The sequence below is a fragment of the Astyanax mexicanus genome, chromosome 9, assembly GCF_023375975.1.
Source record: "Astyanax mexicanus isolate ESR-SI-001 chromosome 9, AstMex3_surface, whole genome shotgun sequence".
NCBI lineage: Eukaryota > Metazoa > Chordata > Actinopteri > Characiformes > Acestrorhamphidae > Astyanax > Astyanax mexicanus.
Genome location: NC_064416.1, coordinates 816,713 through 843,962, shown reverse-complemented (window position 1 = coordinate 843,962; position 27,250 = coordinate 816,713). Strand labels below are relative to the sequence as shown.

At 36.1% G+C, this 27,250-nt stretch overlaps 2 protein-coding genes across 5 annotated transcripts in view; one reads left to right on the top strand and one right to left on the bottom strand.

Annotated features, from left to right (window-relative positions):
• The window catches only part of mob2b (MOB kinase activator 2b), a 63,054-nt gene extending 43,698 nt beyond the window's left edge, over positions 1 to 19,356 (top strand). For 3 of the 4 annotated variants that reach the window (XM_022685702.2, XM_022685701.2, XM_022685700.2), the window contains exons 2-5: positions 7,884 to 8,053; positions 10,928 to 11,021; positions 12,709 to 12,833; positions 14,175 to 19,356. In XM_022685702.2, coding sequence (XP_022541423.1) covers positions 7,884 to 8,053; positions 10,928 to 11,021; positions 12,709 to 12,833; positions 14,175 to 14,446 — 661 coding nt within the window. In that variant the 3' untranslated portion in view covers positions 14,447 to 19,356. The remainder of the gene's footprint in view (positions 1 to 7,883; positions 8,054 to 10,927; positions 11,022 to 12,708; positions 12,834 to 14,174) is intronic. The other variant, XR_007440658.1, reaches the window with a different exon arrangement.
• A 3,219-nt stretch (positions 19,357 to 22,575) lies between these two features.
• Positions 22,576 to 27,250, bottom strand: part of abcc8b (ATP-binding cassette, sub-family C (CFTR/MRP), member 8b) — a 63,576-nt gene continuing 58,901 nt past the window's right edge. The window contains exons 37-40 of the mRNA XM_022685698.2: positions 26,485 to 26,588; positions 25,484 to 25,617; positions 23,949 to 24,011; positions 22,576 to 22,933 (exon numbers count right to left, since the gene is read on the bottom strand). Coding sequence (XP_022541419.2) covers positions 22,796 to 22,933; positions 23,949 to 24,011; positions 25,484 to 25,617; positions 26,485 to 26,588 — 439 coding nt within the window. The 3' untranslated portion in view covers positions 22,576 to 22,795. The remainder of the gene's footprint in view (positions 22,934 to 23,948; positions 24,012 to 25,483; positions 25,618 to 26,484; positions 26,589 to 27,250) is intronic.

Below are 27,250 nucleotides of genomic sequence, written 5' to 3'. Positions count from 1 at the left end.
ACACAACTCAACACATTACAAATACCTGCTTTCATACTGAAATACTTTATATTATACTCAAAATAAAACAAAAACAAAACAAAAACAAACACATGGTATGGCATATTAAAGATTATTATTATTATGTGTGTGTGTGTGTGTGTATATATGTGTGTGTGTGTATATATGTGTGTGTGTGTATATATGTGTGTGTGTGTGTTCTGGTTCTCCGTATTGGGTCGGTTTGGATCAGGTCTAGTCAGGTCTGTTCTGGTTGGTTTGGGTCGGTTCTGGTCAGTTCTCGTTGGTTCAGGATGCTTCTGGTCAGTTCTGGTTTGTTTGAGTTGGTTCAGGTCAGTTCTGGATGGTTTGGGTCAGTTCTGGTCTGTTCTGGTTGGGTCTTTTTGGGTCGTGTCTGTTCTGGTTGGGTCTGGTTTGTCTGAGTTGGTTCGGGTCGGTTCTGGTTGGTTTGGGTTGGTTCTGGTCGGATTGTGTGAGTAGTTCTGCTCTGGATAAGAGTTGAGTCTCCGGTATAAGAGGTCTGATCTGTAGGGTTTCTGCTCTGGTTTGTGGGCAGGTCTCTGCCTGGCATCCAGCTGCATTCTTCCCCCAATGCCGCACCAGCTGCCACCTCCAGCTGCCACCCGCCACTTCCGCACAGAGAATCCCGAGCTGGTCCTGATCTCTTCAGAGCGAGCGTCGTCCCTCTGAGATCTGATATCAGATATCTGATAGATATTACAGGGCTGCAACCATTATTCAGCATAATCAACAAAGTTGAGTATAAAAGTCCAACAACAGTGTTTTCAGAATCCCCCTCAAGGGGGCACTCCCACTAGTTACCCACAGTAGAATATAACCAGACTGGAACATGTTCAGCAGTATCCATGTACACCAGCTCAGTTCACTGCCTATAAAACTTGAAGTGATAAAGCTACTGACTCCCTGACATTAGTTTCCCTTTTAAATCTTGGAAACAGCATATCAAAACCTCAACTTATCATTTATATTAATAACAAGTTGCACTTTGGAATGACCTTATTATTGTATCATGTTTTTGATCAGAGTTTGTTTTACAGAATGAAATGTCTGAAGGAGTGCTCATCCAAGACTGGTGATTCCATACTTTTTGCCAGGGGTTGTATCAGCGCATATTAACCGAATTTTACTCCAAAATACTCTACAGTCGCACTTTACTAGATCTGTACAGGTTAAACAGTCGTTTCAGAGAGGAATTGCCTTGAAAAAAAGGAAAAACATAAATAGTATCTCCTAGAAATGTTTCCTATAATACACTGTTTAATTTTTAGTTTAAGATAAGTATGTCAAAACGTAAAATGCAAAATTAGTTTTGTGGCTTAAATATTTAGCTGTTTATTTGTTTACAAATAAACAAATGACAAAATGAAAAAAAAATAATCACAACTAATCAGCTAATCAAACTAATAATCGTCAGATTAGTCGACTACTAAAAAAACCATTTGTTAAAGTGTTTTTTAAACTTCTTCAGCTTCTGGTTCTGTTGTTCTGTAAAAGTTTTAAAGATCTCTGGTATAAAACAGGCCGGGAGCTCAGGAACGCTCTCTTTAGGATCTTCAGGGATCTGTGGTTCGAGTCTTGGCTGGATTCTGCAGTTTTCCAGGAATCAGGAATTGGGTTTTGGTTTCTGAAAGAGCAGAAAAGAGAAAGAACCTCTGTGGTGAACACAGGAAGTGAGGTCAGAAACCTGGCCTGCAGCTGATCCTCAGTGGTGTTCTCCATTCACTACATCCCATAATAATACCGTACAATATAACATACGGTTACGTTACATTACAATCAACCAACCAATCAATTAATTAATCAATCAATCAACCTTTATTTAAACTCTGTAAATGTAAATGAGTCGATGTTCTCTATGAATCAGAGCCAATTCATAGAGCACTGAAATAAGATACATAATATATTATAAAATAAGATCTAAAACAAATAAGATAAAAATATGATTGAAATAAGTGTTGGAATCATAAAATCATACGTAAGAAAATCAAAAGTTATAAATAAAATGGACTTAACTTAAAATGGAAATAAACAATAAATAGAAAATTAGGAACACTGATTAAAAAACAAAAAATGGAACCTGACGCTAACATTAGCTTCTCTACAACTACTGCTTGTTTTTTTTTCTTTGGAACTCCAGTTTGAGCTGCCACATTTAAGGTGGAATTTAAGGTGGAAGGGAAAACTTGTGGGGGTGGAGTTAAGGTTAGGATCATGTTTCTAAAAGCACTAAACCGTACACCATATTTTTACAATAATAGCTGAAATATCTTCCTTTAAAGTAATAAAACGTACCAGTCCTGCTTAAAATTATTATAAACATTTCCTAACCTTTAAAAAACACTTGTTGTGGTAATTTTTAATTAATAAATTATTAATAAATTATTGTGGTAATTTTTGCCTCTGCAGCGCCCCCTGAGGTTCATCTGTGCTATAGGCGTGGATGATGTTTCCTTAGTCCAGTCAGCTCTTTCTCCTGCCCCGCCCCTAAACCCATACATCACCCAGTGCCTCGCCCAAACTACTCCTCACCTCTGAACGGTGAAAGAGCTAGCGCTGTGGTTAGCGGCTAATGCTAATACTGCTCCTGCCTTAGTGCTGGAGAAACTTCACTGAAAACTCACACTTATAACTCTGTACTTCAGTGGAGTGTCTTTACTGCTCCTTAATACCTGACTGATAGAATTCATACATAAGGAGCACCGGATTATAAGGAGCTCTGATGATGATTTTTGGTAAAATTAAATGATTTTAAGTGCAGCTTATAGTGCAAATACGGTAATTGTGTATAATAATACTGTAGACCCAACTAATGGTAATAGTAGTAGTATTAATGATGGAGGGTGGTGGTGGTGGTGGGTGGTGGTCAAGGTGGGGCAGGGACTCGAGGCCGCTGTGTGTTCAGCCCTGAAGCCCCCCCCCCGGCACAGCACCCGCCTCCGTCTCAACAAGGCCGGGCTCTGTGTGCCGGGTGCTGCTGCCGCCCCGGGGCCTCCGCCGGGAGCCAAAACGGCAACAGCTGTTTAAAGAGCGGGAAAATACTGCACAACCACACTATTATACACACACACATTTATACACACAAACACACACACAAAAACACACACACACTGAGCTGTATACAGTAGTGTTCCTGTTACAGGCTAATAAATAGCAAAATAAAGAGATGGCTACTCATCACATTAAAAACATACAATTTTTATATATATATATATATATATATATATATATATATATATATATATATATATATATATGGTGTCTGTGGTGGTTGCTGTGTTGTTGCTAGGGAGTTGCTAAGGTGTTACTAACTGGTTGCTAGGCAGTTGCTATCATTTCTAAAGTGGTTGCTAAGCTTGTGCTAGGCAGTTACTAAAGTATTCCAGGTGGTTGCTAAGGTGTTGCTAAGTGGTTGCAAGGTGGTTGCTAAGGTGTTTTTATGGTATCCGTGTTAGTCACTGTGTAGTTTCTAAGTGGTTGCTAGGTGGTTGCTAAAGTGTTGCTAAGTGGGTGCTAGGCAGTTGCTATCATATCTAAAGTGTTTGCTAGTCAGTCAGTCAATCAATCAATCAATCAACTTTTATTTTCACTCGGGAAAAACATTGAGGGTGACCCTCATTTACAATGTTGCCGAGCATTTATAACATCAAAGGGATTAAACACATTTAAAAATAATTTATAAATAATAGGCTACTATTAATAATTTAAAAAATCGTCTGTATGTTCAGAAAGTATTTTTTTATTCTTAAACCATCGTAAATGATATTAGATTAGAGGAAAAGTTATTCAGACATCATTCTTGTAGCCTAATTTACTGAGGTTTAGATCTGTGGTTTATTGTTTGCATTTCTGTTTTTTATTAAATAACAGGTCTATGCTTCTTCAGTGTTGTAATTTTAATTATTATAATTCTGAACAGATTTTGCTCATTCAAACAGCTCCAAAATGTTCTTTAAAGCTCAGTTTTAACTCCCTACTTACTGAAAAAATGTGGGGTTTAAATCAGGTTCGGGCTCAATAAATAAAACTCTCTAGGAACTAAATTTATTGTTTTTTTATTGTTTTTTTATTGCTTGTATTGTTTTTATTGGTCTCGTGCTTCCTTACAGTCAGTCCACAGTAATACAGGAAATAGGGGTGTGGCTTCGTTCAGTGAATTGAGGAAATGTCGAGATGTCAAAACAACAAATTATCTAAAAATGACAATAAAACCATAACTGACTTTATGACGGCGTTTAGAAGTAAGTAGTAAATCATTAGTGTTCATCATGCAGCTCTGTGGGAAATTATCTGTAGAACTTCAGATAGTTTAGTCTCATATTTGTGTAGAAATGAAATGAAATCATGAAATGTGTTCATATTTAATGTTAACTTTAATAATAGGGGACACATTATGCTAAAATCACTTTTTGCATGCTTTTACATGTTCACTTGGGTCTTAACTTCCTCGATAAACACTCTAAACACCAGAAAATCACCAAAAAGTGTTACTTAGCTGAAAGAGTTTGGTGTCAGGAATCATATTCAGTTTCTATGGCTTTTTGGCTCCTCCCCTATTGTGACATCCCAATAAAGAAACCTGCATAGGCTCCACCCCTCATCTGCCAACCTCCACCAGAGCCCCACCCACTAGATCAATAGAAGAAAAAACGCCATTTCTGCCATTTCAGTTTGCAGGTTAAGAACCTCAGACAGTGCACAGCAGCATTACCCAGCAGACCTTGTCTGAGTGAGGGATCTATGCCCACTGTCCGTGGCAATGTAGGATTGTAGGATCATACATCCTTTTTATAATATAACACAGTATAACTTTTTCAAAATTAATAGCACATATATTTAACTTTTGAAAACATGTACTGGTCAAACTCCTTTTTATATATATTTTACAAGATTTATAATCTGATGATGTTTTACATTTTTCTCAGTCCTGTTACCAGAACTCATGTTTAAAAGCCTGTTTAAAAGCAAGTCCACTAATTCATTTGATTTTCTCTCAAGGAAGTCTTTATTTTTAAAGAAATGGTTATAGACTGCATGTTCAAATAACTGATATTTATGAACAAAAACTGTATTCTGTTGCTAAAACTCATTCCTGTTACTTTTTATGATTTGAGTAACAGGACTAAAAGTAACAGGACTGAGTTTTTAGCATAGAACTAGCAAAAATGTGAAAAATAGCTAAATGGTGGCTATGCTAATAGCATGACGACACAGAACACATTCTAGTGATTTTCCCAAACTTTGTATTTTGAAAATTAACCAATAAGATGTAAGAATGAATTTAGGTAACAGGACTGAGTGTTGAGATTGAGCTCCTCAGTCCTCGTTACAATAAGATCAAATATACAGAAAAAAAAAAACTAATGAGGAACTTAATTCTGATCTTCCCATGATCTTTAGAACCAGAACCAGATGATGATGTCACTTCCTGTTGTAGATGTGACTTCCTGTTGTAGAATGTTCCAGATGTTTCAGATGATCAGGGTAGTGTGTTACGCTCAGTAACAGGACTGAGTGAACCCACAACACAGGGACACAACTAAAATGCGTATTTTGGAGTCACACAACAATGCAAAAAAATTACATATCTGAAGTATTTTAATAATTATATTTGATGGTAAAGTTTATAGTTGGGAGAATGGGTAACAAATGCTATTTTTTTCAGTGTTATAAGTAGTTTTTATTATTATTTTTAATTACATATCTTACTTTTACAATCAGGTCAATATACAAGACACTATACTTAATAATAAAATGTATTTTAAAGTTATTTTGTGTGCACGTTTATACATGTAATTTCCTGGAAGCAGAAATGGCTCAGTTTTAGTAGTAGTAGTTTTGTGCTACTGTTTTAGCAGCTGATTCTATATTTTGTGTATATTTTGTGTATATATTTAGTAAAGTATACTCTGACAGATGTGAGTTTTATTGAATACGCTGTCCTCAGTCAGGCGGTACAGTGCTGGTGTGAATGAGGACCATATGTGAGGAACGAGGGAACGAGGTCAGAGCTGAATGTACCTTTCTTCTCCCCCATTAGCGCTAGGCTAACACTAACGTCTGTCTGCAGTTACAGTGTGACGCACAGAAGCCCCCCCGAACCCTGCGTAGCTTCAGCTCAGCGTTAGATGTTCGGCGCTGGGCGTGGTGTGGGGGTGGTGGTGGTGGTGGTGGGGGGGTGGGCAGTGAAAGTTGGGACGGGGGTCTGCTGGTAATATAAACTCTACAGCTCTAAAAATATCCGCGGCAGGAAGCGGCTGCATGTCTGTGGCCTCACCGGCTAATTACAGGCCAAGGTTAAGTGTGGAATATGGAGCCGGTAGAGGAGCTCAGAGCAGACAGAACTATACTCTATAGCTATAACACTACAGAGTACTTCAGTACTGCAGTATCCACTGTCTGGACTGTTGTACGCTGTCTAATAAAAATAAATTAAATATTTTACAGGCAACACATCTCTGTGGAGGAATTTAGTTCCACTCTTCTTTACAGAATTACAGTTTTAATTCAGACACACTGGACAATTTTAACGTCTAAAACTGTTTAATATCAAACCAGACTTTGACTAGACCACTCCAAAACCTTCATTCAGAGGTGAACTTTTTGAGTTTGTGTGTTTTGGGTCATTGTTCTGCTGCAGAACCCAAATACTGCTGAGCTTGAGGTCACTAAGATTTTCTGGTAAACAGCAGAATTCTTGCTTCTTTCTATTACAGCAAGTTCTCCAGCAGCTCCAGACCATCATAACACAAACACACACACTACCACCACCATGTTTTACTACATTCAGAATGATTTCAGTTCTTTTATTAAAATGATGTGTTAGTTTATAGTTTTACGTCAGATGTAACGGGTTTGAATAGTTTTTTCCCTAATAAATTCCCAAATTGATTTCACTTTTGTAACCTACCCCTTGTTTTCGAGTTAGAAGAGAAAAGGGTAAAATCTTTTAACTAATAATTGGGAAAGCCTTCAAGAACCTGATTCAAGAAATGAATTCTTCAAGAAATGCTGGTGCATCTGCAGTCTGTTGCATCATTTAAGGTGGAACGGGAAAGTTAGTTTGCTAACTAGCTGCTGAGACAAACTACTAGCATTTATTTATTGTTTTGCTTGTTATGAAGAAAATGGCCTCAAATCATTGAAACTACTCATTAAACTATGGTAATATAGTGTTTATCAGGGGTGTTGCCTGGCCTGGGCTTCCGGGGCTCCAGGCCCGGATGATTATCCAGTAGCCCCGAATCGTTTTGCTCATCTCAGCTGTATTATTAATGAGGAGACAGGACACTGGCCGCTGTGTAAATGGGAAATCTGTAAAAACTCTTAACGCCAAACACAGTGCAGATTCAAGAATAAAGTTCCTCCTTTCAGGAGAAACGGCCAATCAGCAAGCTGGTTTTGGAGCACAGAGGAGAGTCAGTGTGCTGTTTGCTCTGTAGCCGTAAAAAGCAGAATAGTCACCTGTTTTGTGCATTATCAACTCAAACGTTATAAACTGAACAAGTTTATTTAATCATGTTTTTATCATTGATTTAAAATGTTTCTGAAGTGATCAAACCCACTGTGTGCTTAATAAAACATTCAGACTGCCCTGATGTACCTGATCAGCTAATCACTATTCCATTTTTAAATTGTGTTTAATAATTTGATGCATAGAAATTGAAAAATGAAAAATTCTAATGAATGAAAATTCATTTAGCTAACTAGTTTGCTATAGGCTGTATGTAGTGGATAGCCAGAATTTAGTACAGTACTTTATATTAGTGGTTTCTTAACCCATTCTTCAATAAAGTTAATATTGAGCTAATAGCTTGTATTATTAAATGTGTTCTGACCCGTTTCTCTCTCTCGCTCCGCTGCAGGAAGTCGAAGGGGAAGCCGAACGGGAAGAAGCCGGTGGCGGCGGTGGTGGAGGAGAAGAAGCAGTATCTGGAGCCGGACTGCACTAAAGTCAGGGTCGTGGATTTCGATCTGAAAGAGCTGGTGGTTCTGCCGCCTGAAATCGACCTCAACGAATGGCTCGCCAGCAACAGTACGTCATTTACATACGCATTATCTAAACCATGGACATAGAACTCACTCTCAACCGGTACCACTGAATTTAGTCTTTTTGTTTTAGATTCAGTAGTACCTTGAATACCTCAAATAACTTAAATACCTCAAGTACTTTAAATACCTTGAGTACTTCAAGTATCTCAAATACCTCAAATACTTCTAATATCTGAATACCTAGAACACCTGAAGTACATTGAGTACCTTAAATACCCTAAATACAAGTACCTCAAATAATTTAAATTCTTCAAATACCTTGAATACCTCAAGTACCTTTAATACCTCGAATACCTCAAGTACCTGGAAATATCTTGAATACCTAAAGTACCTGGAAATATTACCTCGAATACCTCGAATACCTGGAGATATCTTGAATACCTCAAGTACCTCGAAAACCTCAAGTACCCTTAATACATCGAATACTTTAAATACCTCAAGTACCTGGAGATACCTTTAATACCTCGAATACCTCAAGTACTTGGAAATATCTTGAATACCTCAAGTACCTTGAATACCTCAAATAACTAATGTACCTCTATTACCTCATGTACCTCTATTATCTCAAATACCTTGAATACCTCTAATAAGTACCACAAATACCTCAAATATCTTAAACACCTCAAATACCTTGAATACTTAAGGTATTTTTAAATGAAAGGATTTTAATTAAGCTCAGCAATTACCGTCCGATACCAATATATTACTGATATAATCGTGCATCCCTAATCTAATCAGATTTGATCAGATTACTGATGGGATTAGATTACTATAGAATATTTGAGTTTTAATCAGGTGATTATTATTATTATTATTTTTAGTAACACCTTTTATAATAAGGGTGCGTTAACATAAACAACAGCACATGCAACAGTAATAAACATGTATTAAACTGTAAAGTAACATGTTGAATAGTAATTTACACTAGTTAAGATATTATTGAATATTACTAAAATGTAATATGCTTAAGAATTTTGTAATTAATAATGATTTGAGATATTAAATAAAAAACTTTAATGATTAATAATGTATTAACTAGTGTGTAATTGAGGTATTAAAAATACCTGAATGAAGAGGTCACTTCAGTTTGTGAATCAGTTTCTCTGATTTAGCTATTTATAGGTTTATGTTTGAGTAAAATGAACATTGTTGTTTTATTCTATAAACTACAGACAACATTTCTCCCAAATTACAAATATAAATATTCTCATTTAGAGCATTTATTTACAGAAAATGAGAAATGACTGAAATAATAAAAAAGATGCAGAGCTTTCAGACCTCAAATAATGCAAAGAAAACAAGTTCATATTCATAAAGTTTTAAGAGTTCAGAAATAATCAATATTTGGTGGAATAACCCTGGTTGGTTTTTAATCACAGTTTTAATTTCATGCATCTTGGCATCATGTTCTCCTCCACCAGTCTTACACACTGCTTTTGGATAACTTTATGCTGCTTTACTCCTGGTGTAAAAATTCAAGCAGTTCAGTTTGGTGGTTTGATGGTTTGTGATCATCCATCTTCCTCTTGATTATATTCCAGAGATTTTCAATTTGGTGAAATCAAAGAAACTCATCATTTTAGGTGCTCTCTTATTTTGTTTTTTACAGAGCATTATTTAGTTTAAATTTGTAAGTAAAGAAAGTGTTTCAATAAAATAGAAGGTTTCTATAATAATTCCCAGCCCTCAGCAGAATCTCTCTCTTTATAAAGCACAGTTATATTTAATGATCCGAGAGGAATCTCCTCGATTAACCATAAAAGGCTTTGATCCAGAGCTCTGCTGTAAAGCTTTACGTAACCATCAGTTTTTATCTTATAAAAACAGAACTCAGCCCAGAATAAGCCCCGTTCTGCTCATGCTGTTCTAAAAACGCTTCTTTTCTGAGATAAAAATCGAGGGAAACGCAAACAATGGCGTGTGATCTGTGTGTTGAGGAATGTTAATGGAGGTTCAGACGATGGAGTGATTATGTAACTCTGCAAGAACGTGCTGAGAACTTCCTCTAACGGATAGAAGCCAAAAAAACTGTAGAATATTTTAGAAATATCTGCTAATTCTAGACACAACAAGCCGAGACGAGGACGCTTTCCCATAGAACAAAGTATGAAAACATGCCCCAGTCTAACCTACTGAACCTTAAAGGGGACGTGTTATATCTTACAGCTTTACAGCTCTAAGAAAAAATAAAAGTCACTTAAAAACGATTTAAAAATAAGTTTCTTTGATTTTACCAAATTGAAAACCTCTGGAATATAATCAAGAGGAAGATGGATGATCACAAACCATCAAACCACCAAACTGAACTGCTTGAATTTCTGCACCAGGAGTAAAGCAGCATAAAGTTATCCAAAAGCAGTGTGTAAGACTGGTGGAGGAGGAGAACATGATGCCAAAATGCATGAAATTTAACTGTGATTAAAAACCAACCAGGATTATTCCACCAAATATTGATTATTTCTGAACTCTTAAAACTTTATGAATATGAACTTGTTTTCTTTGCATTATTTGAGATCTGAAAGCTCTGTATCTTTTTTTGTTATTTCAGTCATTTCTCATTTTCTGTAAATAAATGCTCTAAATGAGAATATTTTTATTTGTAATTTGGGAGAAATGTTGTCTGTAGTTTATAGAATAAAACAACAATGTTCATTTTACTCAAACATAAACCTTGGTGGAAAAATTTGGTGGAATAACCCTGGTGGTTTTTAATCACAGTTTTTTTTTCATGCATCTTGGCATCATGTTCTCCTCCACCAGTCTTACACACTGCTTTTGTAAGTTTTACACTCAGTGTATTGATTGATTAATTGATTGATTGATTGATGTGTTGAATTTCCTCTGTTTTTTTTTGCAGCCACGACATTCTTTAACCTCATTAATCTGCAGTACAGCACCGTGTCGGAGTTCTGCACCGGAGACACCTGTCCCGTCATGTCGGCCTGTAACACGTAAGTCCTGCTCTGTTCTGGGTTATTGATGCCCGCTGTGCCACCCATCCATTATTCACCCGCCGCCTGGGCAACCCGGGCAACCCTACACCCCCTATAACTGGGCACACGCTCAGGGGGGCGGGGTTACCTGGGCCAGGTGGAGGTGAGGTGGAGGTGGGTGAGGTCGCAGTGTGGTGTTCAGGTCGAGCTGAGAGAGATCAGACTGGGCGATCCGAGTGCCCAGGGCACAGAGGGCACAAATGTGGGCATGCACTTGTATTTAGTGATTTGTGAGGACCTCATGTCCTCATGCTGATTGGGGAACATGGTGTTTTAGGGCTGCTGCCAGCACAAATTAAAGCTTAGACCGGGCCCAAAAAATCCAGCTCGGCTCAAGCCCGTGCATGTTCTGCCCGATCCGCCCCAAAAACTGTTGTTATGAGCCCGAGCCTGATTTAAACCCCACATTTTATTTAGTAAGTAGAGCAGCACGCATGGTGTGAAATGGACTTGGGGTGTAGTGTAACATGACTTTAGGCAGATTTGTTGAGATTGTTGGTATTGATGTATAACATCATATAAACACAGCTGATGATGCATAATAAACATAAAATAAAGTGCTATACATTTCTAATATTTATTATAAAATATTTATTGTAAGTATATAATGAAGTATATTATGAATCTATTCTAGTGACACAAGTCTAGTATACATAATAGAGTATAGTTTTTACAGGATGTTTGTGTATTTATTGGTAGATAAAGAACAGATATTAAAGATCTCGACTGTCTGCTCGTATAAATAAACAGAAAGCAGCAGGAATATCAGCTCGTATTAAATAAAATAGAACACCTGGAAATTTCCACCCTCTTTCACTCTCTGTCTTCAGTCTTCTGAGTTTTTATTCTCAGTTTCAGAATTAATAAAGTCAGGATGTGAGCACAGAGGAGCGTCTGTTTCTAAAGGCAACGCCTTAAAAAAATACTGCAGTTAGGAAATACTTTAGTTAAAATACAAATTCTACAGTGGGAAAATATATAAGTAAAAGTACAATTGCTCCTCTCAGGAAATACTTTAATTCAAATGCAAATACTCCGGTTTGAAAATATTATAGTAAAAGCACAAATACTCCATGTATGAAATCGTTTATTTAAAATATAAATACTCATGTTAGAAAATACTAGTAATAATGTTTTGAATATTTAATTAGCATTTTTATATTGCCTATTTATTTATTATTATTATTAGTAGTAGTAGTAGAAGTAGTGTTATTCTTAATTACTGTGTTTATAATGCTGTTGGATACACTGTGCAATAACATTAAAAGCATATTATCTTTTTATTAATTTATATATAAATCAGTTTATATGTTCTCTTAAAACCTTATTTTTTTTTGTGGTTTGATTCTTATGTCCTTAGTATTGCTATTATTCATCATTTTATTTTACTTTCACTATTATACTTTTTTCATTTAGAATCATATAGTTTCTTTAATTTTTATGCGTACATTTTTAATTTCCTATTTTTAATATATTTATTTAAAAAAAAGTATATTTTATTTATTTCCTCGTTTCTTATCTAAATATTTTTTAGATAATATTTGTATTTGTAAATGAGGGTTAATATAAAGTGTGAAAATAAAGATTAATTGATTGATTGAGTAGAGTTACAGTAGAGTTAACTCCTCCCCCTGTGTTTCTGCAGGACGTATTTCTGGTACGATGAGAAGGGGAAGAAGACGAAGTGCACGGCGCCGCAGTACGTCGACTTCGTAATGAGTTCAGTACAGAAACTCGTCACTGATGAAGATATCTTCCCCACCAAATACGGTGAGTTCAGTCCTCTGCTGCCCCCTGCTGGAACCTCCAACCCCCCAGCACACACACAATTACTGAGAGTTTAACACACAGAGAGAGAAACTACAGCTCCAGTTCTGAACAGAATCTCACAGAGACGTATTTAATACATCATACATAACATTAAACACAGATCAGACGCATCATTTCATCAAAAACATCATTTATTTACAACCTGATGCAGAAACACATCTTAAAAAAAATAAAAGAACATTTGGACGAGGCAACAAAAGGCAAATTATTAAAATTATTGTTTTTATTTATTTTACATAGTAAATGAATAGTAACGTGATCTATTAGATTATGAAGGAACACATAATGAATCATGTAGTAACTTAAAAACAGTGTTAAACAAACTAAAATACTCTGTGAAGTATTTAGATGCTCTTATCTGGGGATCTGCTTGTTAACTTGTGATTTCTGAGGCTGGAAACTCTGATAAACTCATTCTGTACAACAGAGGAACACTTCTACTGTTCTCTCCTTTTCATGGGTGATCCTGATGAGTGCCAGTTCCACCATTAAATATTTTTGGATGTTTCTTGCAGTGACTGCTCTTGAGGAAAGTTTTGAAATACTTATTTTCAGAATGATACTTTAATTAAAATAATTTAGTTTAAGAAAATACTGCAGTAAAAGTACAAATACTCTAGTTAGAAAATGCTGTAATTAAAATACAAATACTACAGTTGAACAAATGCTTTAATTCAAATACTAAAGTTGTGACATATTCTGTTTAAGATAGAAATATTCAGTTAAATAATACCTCAATTATTTTTCCTTAGCCATTTCTTATGGTTCTTTATTTAGTTGAGTAGTTGTTTCTTCTCATAACCTGGATTCGAACATTACTCAAATATTCACTATTCACTGTATACCTGTAACTCTACCTCTTCAGCACAGATGTTAACTAAAAGCCTGAATGATCAGTAGATATGAACCGAGCAGTGGTTCATCAGAATTTAAATATTAACAAATGTTCACACATGGCAGTTATTTATCAGCATGAATATTCATATTAAAAATATTAGCAAAAATATTAGCTCAGTATTTGAACATTTATAAGTCGCTAGTAAATGTGAATTTTTCTAGGCGGCTAAAAGAGCTTGCACTTAGTGCTTAATGCTATTGCTCCAGCCTTAGTGCTGGAGAAACTTCACTAAAACTTACCTTTATATCACTGTACTCCAGCAAAGTGTACTTTTACTGTGCTTTTACTTCGATTTTTGGGAAAATTAAATGATTTTAAGTGCACTTTCTAGTCCAAAAAATCTGATAAATAAATTTGTCTTCTTCTCCTCTGGTCCTCTGCAGGTAAGGAGTTCCCCAACGCCTTCGACTCGCTGGTGAAGAAGATCTGCAGATACCTGTTCCACGTCCTGGCCCACATCTACTGGTCCCACTACAAGGAGACGGTGGCGATGGACCTGCACGGACACTTAAACACCCTCTACACACATTTCATCGTTTTTATAAGGGAATTCAATCTGATGGACCCCAAGGAGACGTCCATAATGGACGACCTGACGGAAGCCCTGTGCACCCCCCTGCCCCCCACGCCACAGAACCACGTCACCGAGAGATGAGGCCACACCCCCAAGCCGGTCCCGCCCAGCCGGAGTCCCCCGCCGCCCCCGGGGGAGGGGAGGAGGACTGCAGCCGGCAGCGCCCCCTGCTGGTGCTCCTGGAGAAACTCGCAGCCCCTCCGCCGCCACCTCCACCCGCTGTCTCTCCACTTTAGGACCCGGTCAGTCGGGAGCGGCGGGTCAGCCAGGCCTGCAGGGGGCAGCAGCACATGCTGAGATTTCTACAATTCCAGATTTCCCCCCCGAGGATGTCCTGTCTGTGAGCCTAGCCGCCTCCCTTTAACCAGGAAAACAGATAAAAATACACTTTTTCTTGCTTGTTTTTTCTTTTTTTGTTGCTTTCTTTCATTCGCTCGGTCAGTTTCTTCCGAAGGCTGATCGATTTATACTTTTGCGTCAAGTTATACAACCTAGAGTTAACATAGAGTTTACGAAGTTCCTGCACAAAAGGCCTGTGATGTTTCTTGAGTGTATAGTTGATTTAATCTGCAGTTGCACTAAAGCAACGATAAAACTGAATTTGGTGACAAAAAAAAGGGAAGAAACTGTGAAAATTGGTGAATACAGTGCTCAACGGACCAATCACATTGTTGTTGGATTGCGTACTTAAATTACGTTAAGCTGAAAAATGTTATGCTTAACTTTAACAGTTTTCAATGGGAAAAACATGCACACAGGGCTTTGGGGGAATCTTGGCACGGCCAATCACAAAGCAGAGCCAAAATGTAGTATTTGTAGAACCTGATTTGGAAACTTGTAAAATAAAATCTGTTCTTGTATTTTTAATGTTGGAACTTGTAAACCTATATATTTTTTCCCTTTTTACTGGCATACATATTTAAAGTTGTGCTGCCTAAATTTCACATTTTGTTTTTAGGATCAACATAAAAATTTTACATTCAAGTTAATTTTTTTAATTTTAAAAGTTCTCACGTTAAATCTACAAGTACAAGTTTCTGATTTCGAGTTCTCATGTTAAAACTACGAGTACAAATTGTACACAAGTTCTCACAATAGAACTACAAGTTCAAATTGAAATGGTACAAGTTCTCACATTAAAATTATGAGTTCAGATTTGAGCTTACAAGTTCACACATTAAAACTACAAGTACAAATTTCAACTTGCAAGTTCTCATGTTAAAACTACGAGCTCAAATTAAAATTGTACATTTACTTACATTTAAAGTACAAGTGCAAATTTCAGCTTTTCAAGTTTTTATGTTAAATCTACAAGTACAAATTTATGTTAACAAGTTCTTATCTTAAAAAGTGCAAATTTTCGTATAAAAGTTAAAGTCAAATTTTTTTTGTAATCGTAGGTTTAACAAGTTTCTCATTTTGGTCTGTGTCACTACTTATAGGACACCATTCAATAGTTACATTTCAGGGAAGATGCGCGCTATTTTTACGTCTGTTACGTAAAAAAAATATGTGGTTACGCCAAGAGTATACGTAGTTACGATGTAGATTTGACGCAAAATTATAAATCGACCTTTACACCCCTTCTCCCACCTCCAGTCCCTGCACTATAATCTATGAAGAGTTTGGGTTCTAAAGACAGATATGGACACTTGCTGGTGTACGTTGGTGGTTTACGTTGTTTATCTTACATTTTTCGTCCACGTTGACGAAAACGAAGACATTTAGCTCCTCCCCCCACCCCCTTTTTTTAGCGTGTTAAGATAGCAGCACTGTTTTTTTGTGGTTTAATACAGCCAAACTTTAGGCCAAATCACTTTTTAGTCTCTTTAATAATATAACGTTTTTTTCTTTTTTTTTTGCTGTTTTGTCCCCCCATTTGTCCCAGATTTGTCCCTCCCTCACACTGACCACTCCCCACCAACTGCTCTTATTGTATCCAGCATATCTGACAGAATTACTGCACCTTTCGACCCTTTATTTAACGTAACCTTATTAAATAATCTTAAGCTCTAGAGAGACTGTACCGCCCCTCAGTGGCCACAAGGGGTCACATGGTCAGGTCTGACGACTTCCTGCACTGGAGCCTCCTGCAGGCACTCATACATGGATTGATTTAGGGAGCCAATCAGAAGGCTGCACTTCATGGGGCGTTCCCTTCACATGCAAACCCAGCTAACATGATCATGTAGGGAATGCATTTTATGGGGACTAAATTGAAGTTGGGGGGCTCAGAACCCATGCCCACCTGCGACAGGTATGGGTAGTCCAGCTGTGAACCATAATCCAAAATCAGGGTCAGTGATAGGACCAGTAAAGGTTTAACATGGGCTTTACTACCTAGGGTGTACACTCTACTTCTTGAGAACTACGTGGAACCTGTGGGATTAGAGCCCATGCCCTCCTCGGGCTAGCTAGTATGGGTAGTCCAATTGAGAACCATAATCAGTGTCAGTGAAGGGACTAGGGATGATTAAATTTGGGATTTATCTAGGTTGTAAACTCCACTGCTTGAGGACTAGATGGAACCTGTGAGTTTAAATCCCATGACCACCTGGGACTATTGTCTCAGGTGGGTAGTCCAAATGAGAACCAGAACCAAGGTCAGTAATAATGCCAGGAGTGGTTTAAATATGGGCTCTATCTGGGTTGTACACTGCACAGTTTGGGGACTGGATGGAACCTGTGGGCTTAGAGACCATGCCCACCTGAGATTAGTATGGGAAGTTCAACCAGGAACCAAAACCAGGGTCAGTGATAGGACCAGGGATAGGTAAATATGGGATCTTTCTGGGTTGTTTACACTACTGTATGGGGACTAGGTGGAAGTTAGGGCTTAAAACTCATGCCCACCTGCGACAGGTATGGGTAGCCCAGGTGCAAAACAGAACTAGAGTATGTGATGGGACCACAAGGGGTTAAACATAGGTTCTATCTGGGTTGTACACTGCACTGTTTGGGGACTAGATGGAAGTTGCTTAGAGCCCATGTCCACCTGACAACTAGTAGTATGGGTAGTCCAAATATGTACCAGACCAGGGTCAGTGATGGGACTAGAAATGGTTAAATTTGGGTTCTATCTGGGTTGTATACACCACTGTATGGAGACTAAGATGGACATTGGGGGCTTAAAACCCATGCCCACCTGGGACTAGTGTGGGTAGCCCGACTGGAAACCTGAACCAGGGTCAGTAATAGGACCAGAAGGGTTAAATATGACCTCTACTTGGGTTGAAACACCACACTGGACTAGATAAAAGTTGTGGGCTTAGAGCCCACGCCCACCTGGAACCCATATGACCCCCACACGATCATGTTAGCTGGGTAAAAACGACGACAAAGACAAAAGCTCGTAATTTTGTCTGCTTAATGATTGAATGCTGTTTGTTCTCTCGGGCGGAAGATAAAAAGCCCAGGCTAGTAAAGCCCCCCTAGCGTAGCGGTCCAGTCAAGGTACATCCCAGATTTAGTGGGATTAAAAATCTAAAATAAATTAATACATTTAAAAAAAAGAAAGTGCAAATTTATGACCACGTTTTAGACCCACTGTTAGAAATAAAGTAGTAGACTTATGGATTATTGAGAATAAAATTAAGAAGTCGTACAATATGGCATTTAGGGAATAAAGTAGGTACATTTTGAGACTTATGTTGTAATAAAAAAAAATATATATATATATATATTGAGTATTAAGTTTCAAGAAAACTTTTGTTGAAAGGTTTCAATAATAAAATCAATGTGATTTAAGGAAAAAGTAATTTTGAGAATTTGAGCATTGAGCGTTTGTCATATTTTGAAAATAAAGTTGCAAATTAAGTATAAAATTTGAATATTTCATGAATAAAGACACAATATAATGTGGTGGTGGTAATTTTACTTTACTTTTAAAATTAAGTAAAATAAAAAAAAAAACCTTTTTGACTATTTTTTAAACAATTCAACAATTTAATTCTAAAAAGGCACTATGTTTTGTTTGAATTTTAAGAATATTGTAATATTTAGACAATTAAGTAGAAATATTTTGAGAAAAAAGGGTTCTCAAAATTTTTCAATAATAGGGTTAAAACTTTTTAAGTTGACGTGACTTTAGAAAAAAAAAAAGAGAATTATGTCGTAATTAATAAGAATAAAGTAGAAATACTTTGAGAATGCACTTGTCGAAATGTTTCAAGAATAAAAAAAGTCATATTTTTGAGAATAATGTTGCATATAAAATACGGCAATATAATGTGATGGTAGTTTAGTCTAAGTTTTGACTTTATTCTCAAAACATTTTGAATACATTTTTTTTAATATTACAACATAAATCTCAAAATATTACGACTTTATTCTCTAAATATTTCTACTTTATTCTTTGAATTCCACACTGTACAACTTTTTTCTCCAAATATTCTGACTTCACTATTATTATGCCGTAACATATGATTTTCTTTTTATTTAAAAAAAATTACCTTTAAAGTCTAATTTATCTAATGTTTATTTATAATTTTTTAACAGTGGGTCTAAAACGCTGTGGAATAAATAATAAATAAATATGAGGGAATAGTAAAGCCGGGATCGGACACTTTCTGAAACTTTTTAAAGTGGAGAAGAATGTAAATCTAGTGTTTATGTATTTAAACTGTTTAAGGCTTTTATTTAGAGCGAGAGAACGAGTGAAAGAGAGAGAGAAAAGTGTAATTTAGAATGAAAAATAGAAAGAAAGAGATTATATATTTTAAATCCTCCCTTCATCACTGTTCTGAGAGTTCTCTGAGGGTTCTCCTGTTAGAGGGTTGGATGTTTTTCATTTTAATTTATTTATCTGTTTTTTGTTTATTTGTTTTTTAGTTTTGGCATATTTTTATTTTTATTTTAGTTTTTTGTCTTTTCTTTTTCAGGGCTCCTCAGTTCTGGCTTTCATTTTTATGTATTTTAATAATACTTAAGTTAAAAGCGATTTAATATTTTAAGCTCTGCAAATTATAACCTAATAAAATATTTTAAATGTCCCATTTTTGTCCTCAGCTTTTTTATTTTTATGCATTATTTGATATTAATTTTAAAAGATCTGATTTTAGGAGAATCTCTATGGATTAATATTTAATACTTTAATACAAAATAATGCTTTAAAACAAAAATCAGCTAAAAGCTGGATTGTAGTGACTGGATTCTCCCGTTATTTAATCCTCGACTGACATGCCAAAAGTCATGGGATCCAAGACAAATATAGTGTCCCGTGACTTTTCCCACGTCCCATATAAGCTAAAGAACATTGCACTGACCTGCTGTGGGTGAGTTATGTGGGGCGGGGTCTCCTGAATTAAATGTAAAGATTCAGCCGAAGTCGCTAGTCGCTGTTAGCATGGACAATTACAACCAGAAGCCGCTGGTCACCATCACTACCTCTCACTGCACTACTGTCCACAGACTGTATTCATTCTGAGGCAAAACAACAGGGCGGTAAATTAAAATTAAAAACACAACACTCATGCATTTTAATTTTCAGACAATTAAAACACTAATTTTTTCAACAAAAAACAACTTAAAATAGTAAGTAAATGAGTCAGTTTCTTACATTGAAACTGCAGAAAGATGCTCCTAAATAATAGAATAGAATAAAAGGTGAGGTTATGTTAATTCAATACTGGCAAAATGGCAAAAAATAGACAATATGTGTGAAATCAGATGTATATTCTATTATAACAATCTGCCAGTGAGTTTAGCTAATTAAGCTATTTTTAGTATAATTTCTTAAAGTAAGCAATTTTAAAGTTTTTAAAAAATATAGAGAATGACTTAAAATTTAAAGCCAATAAAAGTCAGTGCTTATGGCTTGATTCGACACAAAAATCATTGACTTGATTTGTCTCTTTTTGTGCTTATTTTGAGTTACACTTGCTTAAAATAAAGTAAAATTCTCATAATGCTTAGTACAAGGCAAAAATCTATTGTCAAAAATGCATGTAAATTGAGACATATGTTCTGACATTTGTCCCATGCAGCTTGTTTTAACACAGTAAACATGCAGACATGCAGTCTGATATACTCACCTCTGAATAACGAAAGAACTAGTGCTTAGCACTGCGGTTAGCGGCTAATGCTAATACTGCTCCAGCCTTAGTGCTGGAGACACTTCACTGTAAACTCACCCTTAACTCTGTACTTCAGTGGAGTGGCTTTACTGCTCCTTAATACCTGACTGATAGAATTCATACATAAAGAGCACTGATGATTTTTGGGAAAATTTAAGGATTTTGTCACGCATTTGTAACATTCGTTAGGTTTTGTATTTGTAGACGGTGGTTGTGGAAGGTTTCTAGGTGCTTCTTGTCTGCAGAGGTAAGTGTTTGAGTTTCTCAGGTGTAGAGAGGAGGAGTTGAAGATCTCTAAAGACCATAAAAACTTTACGATTCTTACCTGAACTTCTGCAGCGGCTCTACCTGAAGAAGAGATGCAGTTACTGAGGTTTGTGGGATAGAAGAGATCTTCAGTTGGGGTGAGACGGACATACAACAACAGGCAAACTCTAAATTTAATATTTCTAATAATTTATTAATGCTTCTAAAATCATTTGTATATTCAGTATATTATAAACAGCTTATGAACAATTTATTTACACGCAATTTACAGACCATATAAAACCCCGCCCCCTCCCCTCCTCTTTACATCTCATTCACTCATCCACTCGTCAGCTCTTTCATTCGTCCACTCAATAACTTGTCCATTTGTCCGCTCGTTCCCTTGCTTGTGCGTTCACTTGTTTATTTATCCACTTTTTTTTTATTTGTCCGCTCATTTACTTCAGTTCATTTGTCAGTGGTTTTCCGTTTGTCTACTTGTTTGTTTGTCGCTCGTTCATCTGTCCACCTGCTTACCTGTCCATTTGTCCTCTTGTTCAGTCATCACTTCACAAGTTCGTTTGTCACTTTGTTCACCCATTTACTTGTTCACTCATTCTCTTGTTCTCTCGTTCACTTGTCCGTTTGTCCGCTCTTTCATTGGTGGACTTAATCACTCTTTTGTCCATTCACTCGTACAATAGTCCACCCAGTTTGATTGCTCACTTGTCCGTTCGTTCGTTCATTCATTTGTCCGCTCTTTCGCTTGTCCATGCATTTGCACGTTTACTTGTCACTTGTCTATTTGTTTGCTCATTCACTTGTTCGTTTGTCCGCTCGTTCATCTGCCCACTTGCTTACTTGTCCATTTGTCCTCTTGTTCAGTTGTCACTTCACAAGTTCGTTTGCTTGTCTTTTTTCCCCATTCATCAACTCTTTAATTTATCCGCTCATTTACTTGTTCATTTGTCAGTTTGTTCACCCATGTACGTGTGCACTCATTTACTTGTTCTCCCGTTTACTTGTCTGTTTGTCCACTCTTTCATTGGTCTATTTATCCACTCTTTCGTCCGTTCACTCGTACAATAGTCCCCCCCCCCCCTTTGATTGCTCACTTGTCCGTTCGTTTGTTCGCTTGTTCAATTGGCAGCTTGTTCAATTGTTTCCTTGATAACTTGTTTGCTCTTTCACTTGTTCGTTTGTCTGCATGTTCATCTGTCCACTTATTTACTTGTCAATTCTTTCGCTCAGTCACTTCTCCGTTAGTTTGCTTGTCCTCATTTTCATTCATCCACTTTTTCATTTTTCCACTCATTTACTTCAGTTAGTCAGTGTTCGCTGGTTCACTTGTCTATTTGTCCTCTTGTTCAGTCGTCACTTCACAAGTTCGTTCACTTGTCCGTTCGTTTGCTTATCTTTTTTTTGTCATTCATCCACTCTTTAATTCATCCGCTCTTTTACTTGTTCATTTGTCAGTTTGTTCACCCATTTACTTGTCCACTCATTTACTTGTCCGTTTGTTCTGTAGTTCACTTGTCCGTTTGTCCACCGTTTCATTGGTCTACTTATCCACTCTTTCGTCCATTTACTCGTACAATAGTCCACTCCTTTGCTTTTTTGCTTGTCTGTTCTTTCCATGCATTTGCTTGTTTACTTGTCCGTTTGTTCACTTGTTAGTTTGTCTGCACATTCATCTGTCCACTCGTTTACTTTTCAATTCATTCACTCAGTCACTTGTCCGTTCGTTTGCTTGTCCTCATTTTCATTCATCCACTTTTTCATTTGTCTGCTCATTTACTTCAGTTTGTCAGTGTTTGTTCGATTGTTCACTTGTCTATTTGTTTGCTCATTAACTGATTCGTATGCACGCACGTTCACTTATCCTTGTCCTTTTTTTTTTTCCATTCATCCACTCTTTAATCCGTCCACTTATTTACTTGTTCAGCTCTTCCATTATTCCCTTTCACTTGTCTGTTTGTTTGCTATTCAGTTCTTTCACTTGTCGGTGAAATCGCTCGTTCCCTTGTCCGTTTGTTTCATTCTTACCTTTCACTTGCACTCTTTATAAGTCCACATGTCCACTCCTCCATTCGTTCACTCCTCCACTCGTTCACTTGTCTGCTCGGACGAAGCAGGAGAAGACGCTGTCCTTCTGCTCCAGCAGGACGTCGGGAGCGGCGTACTCCAGTATCCCTCCGTGTTTCATCACGATCACCACGTCCGACTCCAGGATAGTGTGAACTCGGTGCTGCAGGAGAACCACAGGTATTACCTTACAGCTCCTACATCCTAGCAACTACCACCTCAGCAACCTTTAAAATAATAATAATAATAATAATAATAATAATAATAATAATCTCTCAGAATAGAGCTTTTCATTTTCATTAAGGATAAGTACTATTTAAAAATAATTATTTTATTCTACCTTATATATTTGTATTTGTTTTTCCTCCCCAGTTATTTACTTATTATTTTCTTCATTGTAGAAGAAGATAAAAATATGATAATATAATATAATAAAAAAATAATAATAGTACAAATTTCAAAGCAGTAGTTACATAAATGAATAAATAAGTAAAAATCAAGCAACTCATGAAGAAACAGTATGTGTGCAGTAATTATCTAGTTCTTCCACATTAGTTGAAGCAAATTAAACAGAATTATTTTTATGCGCACAATAAAGTTTCCAGAGTCTTCAAAAATAAACAATATAATAAATTGTTTGCTCACATTAAAGAATTGTTTGCTCAAAAATAATCATTCACTTCAAATTAAGAATTGTTTGCTGAAAATAAAAAATAATTTACTCCAAATAAAGAATCGTTCCCTTAAAATATAGAATTGTTTGTTCAAAATAAAGAATTATTCGCTTAAAATAAAGGACTATTTGCTCATAATGAAATAGTTCCATCAAAATAAAGGAATCGTTCACTCAAATTAAAGAATTGTTTGCTTAAAATTAAGAAATTGTTTGTAAATAGTGAGCAAAAATTACAAATCGTTCACATGATTTAAAGAGCGTGATTTATCCCCTCTATCCTGGGCTCTGTAAGAAACTAAAAGTACAGGGAATAAATCAGTGCAGAGGAACACTGATCCTCGAAAGACCCGTAAACACACTCTGATCCTCTAACAACACCAGCAGCACTGTTCACCAGCGAGGACACATCAGGACACGCTCCAGCCTCAATCATCCCCCCTTTATATCACTTCATCACATCACTTCATCACATAATAACAGCAGGGATCAGACAGATACTCACAGCAATGTTCACCACGGTCCGATCCCCAAACGCCGTCAGAACCACCTTCTGCAGAATACTCTCCTGTTACCATAAACAACATACAGTAGAGATCATTAGGGCTGGACGATAACATACATATATAGAAATATATCAATATATTTCTACATTTCTTTGAGAAAATATAAAGTCTCCACTTCTGCTATATCACTACAGCCAGACAATACACTTTTAATTATTAAAATATTACTTTAAATAATAATGTACTGTATTAGATATAACAAATCAGGGTATCTGTACATTTTTAAAGCTCAAATTGAATGACTTTTAAGACTTTTTAAAACCTCTCACAAGAAAAATCTAATACTATTACTGTGGCAAAAAAAATAAATAAATAAATAAAATTACATAGTAAGTGATTGTATACAAAACATTTTACTGAACTGACATAAAAAAATTCAGACCACCTTAGGGAACTTTCTTTTTTAAAACTATTCACATACCTATGTACACTAACAATTAGATTCAATTTTAAAAAAGTAATATTTATGAATAAAAATGAAAAAAATGACTAAAATTAAATGCTCATCACAGCTAAAATTAAACGCTCTTCCCAGCTAAAATTAAACGCTCCTCACAGCTAAAATTAAACGCTCTTCCCAGCTAAAATTAAACGTTCCTCACAGCTAAAATTAAACGCTCTTCACAGCTAAAATTAAACGCTCTTCCCAGCTAAAATTAAACGTTCCTCACAGCTAAAATTAAACGCTCTTCACAGCTAAAATTAAACGTTCCTCACAGCTAAAATTAAACGCTCTTCACAGCTAAAATTAAACGTTCCTCACAGCTAAAATTAAACGCTCTTCACAGCTAAAATTAAACGCTCCTCACAGCTAAAATTAAACGCTCCTCACAGCTAAAATTAAACGCTCCTCACAGCTAAAATTAAACGCTCCTCACAGCTAAAATTAAACGCTCCTCACAGCTAAAATTAAACACTCAGACTAAACTAAAACTTAAAACTAAATTTAAGCGGTTTTAAGACTTTTTAAAGACCTAAGGTGAACCCTGCAAATATACTGTAATATACACCCCTAAGATTATCTCTCTGATAAAAAAAAAAGTACAAAGATACAGACTGTCAGATTCATTAGCAAGTCTGTGATTGGTGGTTTGTTACTGAGGTCCCGCCTCTACTAAAAGACACTGTCCATTAAACATTGAGATGTATTTTTCTGTATAAAACTCCTTCACACACACTACTGAAGCAACGTGGACTTTGGAAATGGGATGTAAGATTGCCCACCCAATTAAAAGTTAGAAACAGTGCTGTTTTTTGCTGTGAATTCAAAAAGTAATTTCTATTGATTGGGTAGGCAATACACACCCCCCCGCCCACAGCTACAGGTATATACTATATAATAAGTATTTTCTCGATTTTATAGGAAAATGAATCACAATAAGATAAAGTATTGACATAATGTTTAGGATGCTAACTTTAGCATTAACTTAACGTTATTCATAGTGCATTAAAAAGGAATTGTGGGTAATCTCACGGTTGCCATGTCGATGGAGGCGGTGGCTTCGTCCATGATGAGGATGCTGCTCTTGCGGACGAACGCTCGTGCCAGACAGAAGAGCTGCCGCTGCCCCTGACTGAAGTTCTCCCCGCCCTCCGTCACCGTGGCGTCTACACACAATTAATAACATTTTTGAAAATTAATAAATTAAGTTTTTCTTTATTTTATTAAAAAAATATGTATTTACAATTATGATTATTTCATTACAATGCTGATTAGGAACATTTTTGGGACACAATATATATTTTAAGATAATAATGATTTTCAGTCCTTACTCTTGGTACCACCTTTTTTTTAAGATTTAAAAGAAAAATCTATATTTTATTAAAATTTTGTGTTCGTACCTTAAACTAATGATTATATCCTTAGACATTTTACACATTTTAAAATGTATTGATATGCACTTGGTACACATGGCACATCCATCTTGGATTACTGAAAATATAATGCACTTATAAATTAAGTTTTTTTTTATACTTATAAAAAAAAAAAAAAAAATACAGCTCTGGAAAAATGTAAGAGATATTTGGTGCAATAACCCTGGTTGGTTTTTAATCACAGTTTTTTTCATGCATCTTGGCATCATGTTCTCCTCCACCAGTCTTACACACTGCTTTTGGATAACTTTATGCTGCTTTACTCCTGGAGCAAAAATTCAAGCAGTTCAGTTTGGTGGTTTGATGGTTTGTGATCATCCATCTTCCTCTTGATTATATTCCAGAGGTTTTTAATTTGGTAAAATCATAGAAACTCATCATTTTTAAGTGCTCTCTTATTTTTTTTTTCCAGAGCTGTATATACTTATATATAATAAAGTTTATTTTAATTGCAGTGTTGATTGTGTACATTTAATAATGATTAAAAACGTTGGCTTCTAAATTTTATTTTTTTTTTTCCACATTAAACTGCTGAATCTGAAGTGATGTAAGAGTTTAAGGTTTGGGGTAAATAAGGGTTAATAAGGGTTAATAAGGTACCCAGTCCTCCGGGCAGAGCTTTAACGACGGGCATCAGCTGGGCGATCTCCAGCGCCTCCCACAGCGTCCGGTCTGTAGCTCTCCTCTCTGGATCCAGATTAAACCTGAAGCAGGAAAAACAAATAAACGTCTTACTGACTTTACTGTTACTGAAGAATCCCCCAAATGCCTAAACCTTTAGGACCCTAGACAAATTTTACACATTTAAGACATTGGTTAAACATATGTTGAAACTTAATGGTTAGGAGTGAATGCTGAATGTTAGTTGAACTTTACTTGAACATTAGGTAAATGCTAGCTCAATGTTAAGTGAACGTTACTTGAATGATACCTGAACAATAGGTTAACATTGGTTGAACGCTAGGTGATTGATACTTGAACAATACATGGACATTCGTTGAACATTACTTGAACATTAGGTAAACATTTCTTAAATGAATGTTAGGTGACTGTTGGATTATTATTATTTGAATGTTAGTTGAACGCCATTTGAGTGTTAGATGAAAGTGAAAGTTAGTCGAACATTAGGTATACTTAAACATCAGGTGGATGTTACATGAATGTTAGGTAAACGGTAGGTACATAAACATTAGGTGAACAATACTTGAACGTTTGGTAAATGTTACTTTAACAGTAGCTGAATGTCAGGTGAACAGTTAAATGTTACCTGAATGTTGAACTTTGAACTGAAATGTGAATGTTAGTGGAACGTTAGGTGAATGTTAGATAAACGTTAGGTGAACATTACATAAGCGTTACGTGAATG